The 6,920-nt window shown below is 58.3% G+C and overlaps 1 protein-coding gene across 3 annotated transcripts in view; it reads right to left on the bottom strand.

Annotated features, from left to right (window-relative positions):
- Positions 1-601: 601 nt before the first annotated feature.
- The window catches only part of AMOTL2 (angiomotin like 2), a 16,577-nt gene continuing 10,258 nt past the window's right edge, over positions 602-6,920 (bottom strand). The window contains exons 6-10 of one of the 3 annotated variants that reach the window (XM_007457552.1): positions 4,516-4,811; positions 3,424-3,731; positions 2,426-2,643; positions 1,680-1,859; positions 602-927 (exon numbers count right to left, since the gene is read on the bottom strand). In XM_007457552.1, coding sequence (XP_007457614.1) covers positions 869-927; positions 1,680-1,859; positions 2,426-2,643; positions 3,424-3,731; positions 4,516-4,811 — 1,061 coding nt within the window. In that variant the 3' untranslated portion in view covers positions 602-868. The remainder of the gene's footprint in view (positions 928-1,679; positions 1,860-2,425; positions 2,644-3,423; positions 3,732-4,515; positions 4,812-6,920) is intronic. The other 2 variants (XM_007457553.1, XM_007457554.1) reach the window with 2 other exon arrangements.

The raw sequence follows: 6,920 nt of genomic DNA, 5'->3' as shown, positions 1-6,920 counted from the left end.
CTGGCTCAGGGCTCATAACCAAACTGACAGGATGTCCCAAGGACAGGAGCCGTGGAGCCATTTCAAGAGGCTGGTGATGGTGGGGGTGGGGGTCACGTGGGCATTTCAAAAAGGGTTCAAGATGGGGAAAAAGACAGCCAATATCCCGTGGATCAACTGGATCACGGGGCCAAGGGCTTGAGAAGGGGCAATAACTGGGCGGAACCGTGACAGCAGAGACGGGAGCACAGAACGAGGGGACAAATCTGAAGCATCCTGCTTCAGTCCTGTTCCACAAAGAAGGGAATTATATACAAACCGCACAGCGCATCCCAGTCCTTCCCAAGTGAAGGGGTGAGGCTGTGGCCTCGACGGGCCCCACAAGATGCAAGTGTGGGTGAGCCCAAGGAGGCGGTGAGGGGCTGAGGAGGTTGGAGGGACCACACTGAGCCAGGCCTGACTAGTAAACCAGCGCACCTGGCGTCCACGGGCAGCCATCCTTGGCAATCAGCCCCCAAATCAACATATCCTGTCCCACTCTGCCCGAGTGTCCACTGGGGGTGCAGAAGGGGCTACTCCCTTCTGAGCTTTCGGTTGCTACCCCGGCAGCAAGCCTTGGGCTGCAAGCAGGTTAAGGTCCAGTCCTCATTCCACGTGGGCCCAGGAGGAATGTGGGGCTAAGGAGCAGAGTCTTCTGGGGGCTGGGTACTCACAGCTCCCCTCTCCTCTGCAGCATCCTTCCTCAGCTCCTGGGACCAGATGGTCAATGGGAATGAGTGCTGGGCTGGGGGAGGGTGAAGCAGCCTCTGTAGGGGCTGCTGGAATGGCCACGTGGCAGAGGGCAGAGGAGAGCAGGGAGTGGTTCGGAGTCCCCAAGGCACCACCTCCTTCAGATCAGTATCTCCACCATGTCCGACAAGTCTTGGACTCTGGATGTAGCAACAGAATCTGGAGAGATAAGAACACAGGCACATGCCAACGAGCATTACCACACTGCTCTTTTAAATCCTACCACGTTTGAAAGATAGGATCTATCTTCACCAACTTTTCCCAACTCAGCTGCCCAGGTCGCCATAACTTGGCCAACCTAAGCACAAAGCTCTGCTCCCTCTGGGCTCTCTGTCCAGACCACCAGCCTCCAGAGTGGAAGACACAGTTGTTTACAACTTGGAACTGGTCGGAGGGCTCGGAGGGAGGGTGGAGGGCCCCAAGGGAGGGAGGCTGCCGCATTCTTTTCATGCCTGTGGTTTTCTGAGATGGTGAGGCCAGGCAAATATGCAAAGGCTAATGTGAAAGGGAGCAAACACAGTAATGGCATCTTCTCAAATTTCTCTTCTCCGGATTCTTTTTAAACAAAGTCTCCTAACTTGAGTGGAAGCGTAACTCACCAAGCTCCATTATTTTAGATATTTAGACTGGCAATAAAAGAAGACTTCCAAAGAGAAGATGAAGAGCCTCCCAGGTGGATCTGTCTGTAATCAGGGTTTTCAGTTCCCCTATTCATGCATCCAACCAGCTCTCACATGTACTGTGGTGGGCCTCACACCCTGCTCACCCATCCCTGTGCAGGGCTCCCTGTGGAGTGTGGGCAATGAGTGGGTCTGGGTCTGGGAATAAAGGGTCAGGGGCCCCAATTCACACCCCAACATGCCCTCAGCCCCGCAGAGAAGCCGGGGGGTGGGGGGGGAAAGGGGACTTACCCAGCAAGGCTGTCCTCTGGCCACTGCTGCACCCCAGAAGGCCGTCGGGCTCCAGGCCCAGGCAGGTGGCGGCACTGTCTGGGGGGCTGTCAGTCTGGGTGCTCCCATCCCTGCTCGCGTGTTTGGCGTGGGCAGCTAGGGGAGCCTCGGCCACTGGCTCCTCCGCCGGGGCCCTGTCTGCTGGAAAGGCAGGAGGTTCACAGTTATTGCCTTGTCCATAAGATGGAGCCCCCAGGAAGAACACTCCTACTTAACTGTACCTATTAGGGATGCAAATTGCTCTTGATTTGCAAGAACTTCGATTACAACTAAATGCTCCTGTTTCCAAATGGGAATAACTATCAGGTTGGACTGGGTTCCAAAAACTTCGAGTAGAAGAGCCTTTCTTAAAGGGTTGTAGATTAAATCTTAAAACCAGTAGGGACTCTCAGATTTCTGTGGCATCTGCTTAGAAGGGGGAGTGGAAGGGCTGGCTCAGAAGGTACATCTGTACAGGGAGCTCTATTTTTACTTAAATGGTAAGTGGCTGGGGCCAGGGTGGTGGAATTTCCAGAGATGGGGGCTACAGCCTGCCTCTTCACACCAAGGGGACAGCTGTGGGCTGCAGGATCACTGGAGCCAGAGTATAAGCCAGCTTCCCTGGGTGAGAGGTTGGGACACCCTGGCTCTTCTGAGCCTCAGTTCTGAGAGGAAAGGCCTGAGGACACCCTGGCCTCTGCCTCTGCCGCTTACCCGCCTCCTCTCACCTGCAGCCAGCCGGGCAGGGGCATCCACCTGCCGCTCGCTGGAGGACAGCCCTTGCCAGCCCTGGACCCCTGCTGCTGCAGCCACGAAGATAGATGGCACCGACTTGGCGGGCCTCAGGGAGCCCTGGGTGGCCTTGCCAGGATCCTTCCTGGAGCGCTGCTGAAGGACCTTGATCACCGCATCCTTCTCCAGGATCTGGGCATGGAGCACCTTTAACCTGAGTGGGGAGAGGCCATGCTTGCATCTTCGGACCTACAGACCCAACAGCCCCCATCCTTCCCGCCTTGTAGAAGTTGGAGGGAAAGCCTTTCCTACAACCAGGCTGGGCTCTCCTGGCCTTGCAGCAGGGGCAGGAGGGGGCCTTCAGAAATGCCATCACAGCTCTGGAACTGGATGCTCTGAAAATTGCCCATGCGTGAAGTGCTGGGCCCTTCTCACACCAGCAAAGGCAGGTCATCAAGGGTCAGGTTCTGGGTTCATCCAACGACAGCAATGGTACAACCCCCGTCCTGGAGGACCACCCCCAGGGCTGTTGACCAAATGGGCTCAGTCAACGTGCTTGTGCTTTTGAGCCAGGTATAGGTTAAATGGAAGTCTTGTGGCGCCTCTGAGATTGTTTTTGGAGAGAAAATACTAGCTACCCCCAGGCCGGGGGCCTCGGCCACATTCCTTCTGGGGGTGGTACATGGTGTGGACTCAGTAGGAAAGTCTTACTCTCTGATTTACATGGCGGAGGGGGAGGGGATAGAGTCCCAGAGACTTGGATGGCATCCAACAGTGCGGTCTCCTGGGCAGACCAAGGACTTGGTTGGTACCTCTGGGAAAGAATACGTGTATGATGCCAGCTATGCCAAAAGCACGGGGGTCAGCTCAGAAGTAGGAGGGATTGTTAGGCCAGGTGGGGTGAGGGGTGCTTATCACGGATTAAGGACAGGGCAGGGACTTGACATCGCCACCCCCCTACCCCCACCCAGGTGCCCAGCCTGTAATGCCCAACCTGCTTTCCATCTCCTGATGCCTGTGGCCGCCAGTGAGCAGGCCCTCGTTGAAGCTGCTGCTGGGCGAGGGCTGGGGGGAGTGCCGGATGAGAGTGGTGTCGCGCTGGGCGGCAGCCGTGGCGGCCGCATCCATGGCAAACTGCCTCATGGCACGTTCCTCCAAATACTTCTGCTCCCACTTGGTCATGTCGGCCTCCAGTGCCAGGACCTGCTCCTCCTTCTCTCGTAGCTGCTCCGACAGCCGCAGGGCACTGAGCTCCGGGGACCCACCGCCGCTACTGCCACCACTGGGGCTGCCTGCCTGTCTCTGCAGAGAGAGGAGCACCGTGGTCAGGGGCGGCAGCTGGGGCGCGTCGGCCACAGGTCCTCGCCTTCACAGGACTCTCACCGAGCCTTGGGCTTGGTCAGCCTCCCCGTACACTCATCGCAGCCCGCTTCCACCCAGAGACAAAGGGGAGGCATGGGTCCCCGCACCCCCGCCCCAAATCCTGTGGCCAAGGGTGTGAGAAGATCAGGTCTGCCTTTGCATAGCGACCACATAAATTATCTTCCAATCCAGGAAAGGGGTGCAACTCAATGACACTGCGACAACTGGTGTAAACTAGGACAGAACTGGGCAATCCAGGAGGTCTGGTCACCCTATCTCTGTGGGAAGGGTAAGGTTGGGAGTGGAGACAGAACCCTATCTGGTCTGTAAACACAAGAGCTATTCACACAGTCCAAAGTGAGGATAAAGACTCAGGAGCTGGGCGACTATCTTCTCCCAGGATCCTGAGGAGACACACAAGAGGTGGCTAGTCTCCTCCATCAATGCTCCTGAGCGACTTTCTCTAGAGACCAAGTTGCCAACCTGTGCTGCTGCTGAGGACAGAGGCCCAAGTCTCGAGTCCCCGAGGTCAGCACATGGCCCAGTGGCAAAGCATCTGCTAAGACTGGTGGCTGGGAGGGGCCTTCAGCAAGGCCGGCACAGATCACCCTGGCTTTCCAAGGGGGCTCGGCCTGGATCTCAGCAGGGGGTCCCGGGGGCTTCAGAGCTGGCCTCCTCTGATGCTGCTCCAGTTCTGCCACCTCCGCGGGTCTTCCCAGCTCACCTGCTGCGCACGCAGGGCCTTGAGTTCCTGCTCCAGGCGCGTCCGCAGCCGTAGTTCCAGCTGCTCACGCTTCTCGCAGGCAGCCTGCAGCTGCCCCAGGGCCTGCTGCAGCCGCTCCACCTTCTCCACGTAGGCCTGCTTCTTCCGCAGCTCCTCCTCGGCTCGCGCCGCCCGGCCCTGGGCATTGCTCAGAGCCTGCTCCAGCAGCTCGGCCCGCCGCCGCTGGTCCTCGATGGCTCCGCGCAGCAGTGCCACCTCCCGCTCCAGCTTCTCCTGCTCCTGCTGCTGCTCGTAGCCTGCAGGGACGGAGAGGGGGGGCCTGGTCAGTGACGGCAGCCACCTCGCTGGCCCCATGGAGCACCCCCCACGTACTGGACTCTGGGCTGACCACTGCAGCAGCATAACTGCATCTTATCCTCCCCACAACCTACGAGTTAGGTACCCTTATTAACCCCATTGCATGGGCCAGGAAACTGAGGCTCAGGTTAAGTCATGAGTAAATGAGAGCACCAGGCCAGGGCCCTTGCAGTAGTCACTGGGCTACACTGCTCCTCTGCTGGGACATGGCCTTGCCAGGAGAGAGCCCCAAACACTGCCCACTTGCACCAGGTGTCACCATTTCCAAAACACATTCACAGTTCCCCTCGAGCCTCATGGTGACACTAGAGAGTGGACCGGTAGGAACTGTGACGCCCATTTGCAGATGAGAAAATAGAGGCTCAGGTGGACTGTCGTGTGGTCATCATTCAGTGGAAGAATCAAGGAGAGGGGAAGAGACCACCGTGTGCTGCCCCAGGAGCCAGGCACTTATACATCTTATTCCACCGAAGCCTCCAGTAACAGTCCCTTGAGGCAGGATTTGTGACCCCTCAACTTAAAGGGGAAGAAACATAGGAGGTGAATGGTGCTGCCAGGATGGGGACCCAAGTCAGCCTGCCTCTGACGGATCAGGCTGCTTGGCTGTGGTGTGAGGCCCTCACACCTAGAGGGCTCCCGAAGTGGGCTCCAGGGCTCATTCTGTGGACCCAGGCGCCCCTACCCGCAGAGTGTGAGGGCTGCCCGCCTTGCTGGAGGGCAGAGGCTCTGGGGCCTGCCTGGTGGACTCAAAGCCACTCTCTAGGGCAGCACTATCATAGCACGGTGGAGTTTCCTGTTGTAATGGACTGGTCCTACACCGTGCCAGCCAGTGCAGTAGCCACTAGGCATGCGGGGCTACTGAGCACTGGAAACGTGGCTAGTGTGAGAGAAGAGCCGAATTCTTCATTTTATTTAATTTTAATTAATTTTAATCTTTGAGCCATCTTTAATCTTTGTACCTATCACATAGGACAGTACAAGCTCTGGGACAGAAGAGTGAAGGCTTGGGACCTGGCAGGCAGAAGGCAGGATTCATTTACTCAGGGCCCTGGGGCAGAGAGGGAGGACACAGGTGACTGACCCAGGTCAGCTCTGGTTCACGCTGGATTTCAGAAGGCTGGGTCCAGGCTGGCCTCATTCTTTGGGGTGGAGGGAAAAGATGGCAGAGCTCAGTAACACTGAAATTGAGCCTTTCATCCCAAGCTGGCCTGACACCTGATGGAGTGGAGGGGGCAGGCAGGAGTGCTGACTGGGACTTTGGACCTGGAAATAGTGACCCCATCCTGGGAGGGTTCACAGAGCCCAACAGCTTACAGAGTTTGCAGGAGGCCTGCATCTCATCCCAGTCTATGATGCCCCCATCTTACAGCCTCAGAATCTGAGGCTCAGTGGGAAGAAACTGCCCAAGGGGGACAGGGCTGGGAGAAGCAGGCCTCAGGACTCAAGGCCAGCTCTCCAGGGAGGACAGGGCCTGACCTGAGCTGCAGGTATGTATGGCTTGCCTAGTAGGAAAAGCAGATGGCACTGGAGATAGTGGCCACACTTCCCTACTAGTGTTGACTGACTCCAGAAAAAAGGTGAGATGAACCAGAGGCATCTTCCCTGAGAATTCTGGTTTCCCCATGGCTATTGGGAGCAAGGAAGGGCTGCATGGCTTCCGTCAGCCCTTGGGGAGGATCCCCAGGACCCAGCCTTTGGCTTCCAAAAGCTTCCTGCCACCTCCCACACCTCTAAGGCCCTGGCAGGGGCTAGGAAGCCTGAGCCCTTGGCCATCCCCAGCCACCAGGATAAAACCCTGGGCCTGTCTGGCGGGCAGAGGGCAGGGGGCGGGGGCGCTCCCAGGCCGGGGTGGCCGCGAATCTGGGAGACGGGCGAGGGGCCAAGGGCGAGCGAGCAGTGGAGGGAGCAGGCGGCCCTTCCCCCTGGGAAAGCGAGGCCCCACCGTCACGTCCCAGTCCCTTTGTCCCAGTGTCCTCCCTCCTCCCGCAGTGCGGGCGGGCGGGGCGCGGGAGGGAGCGGCGGCGGCGGCGGCGGGGCGGGGCGCAGCG

This window comes from Lipotes vexillifer, unplaced genomic scaffold (genome assembly GCF_000442215.2).
Source record: "Lipotes vexillifer unplaced genomic scaffold, Lipotes_vexillifer_v1.1 scaffold86, whole genome shotgun sequence".
Taxonomy (NCBI): domain Eukaryota; kingdom Metazoa; phylum Chordata; class Mammalia; order Artiodactyla; family Lipotidae; genus Lipotes; species Lipotes vexillifer.
This window is presented reverse-complemented; position numbering and strand designations above follow the sequence as displayed.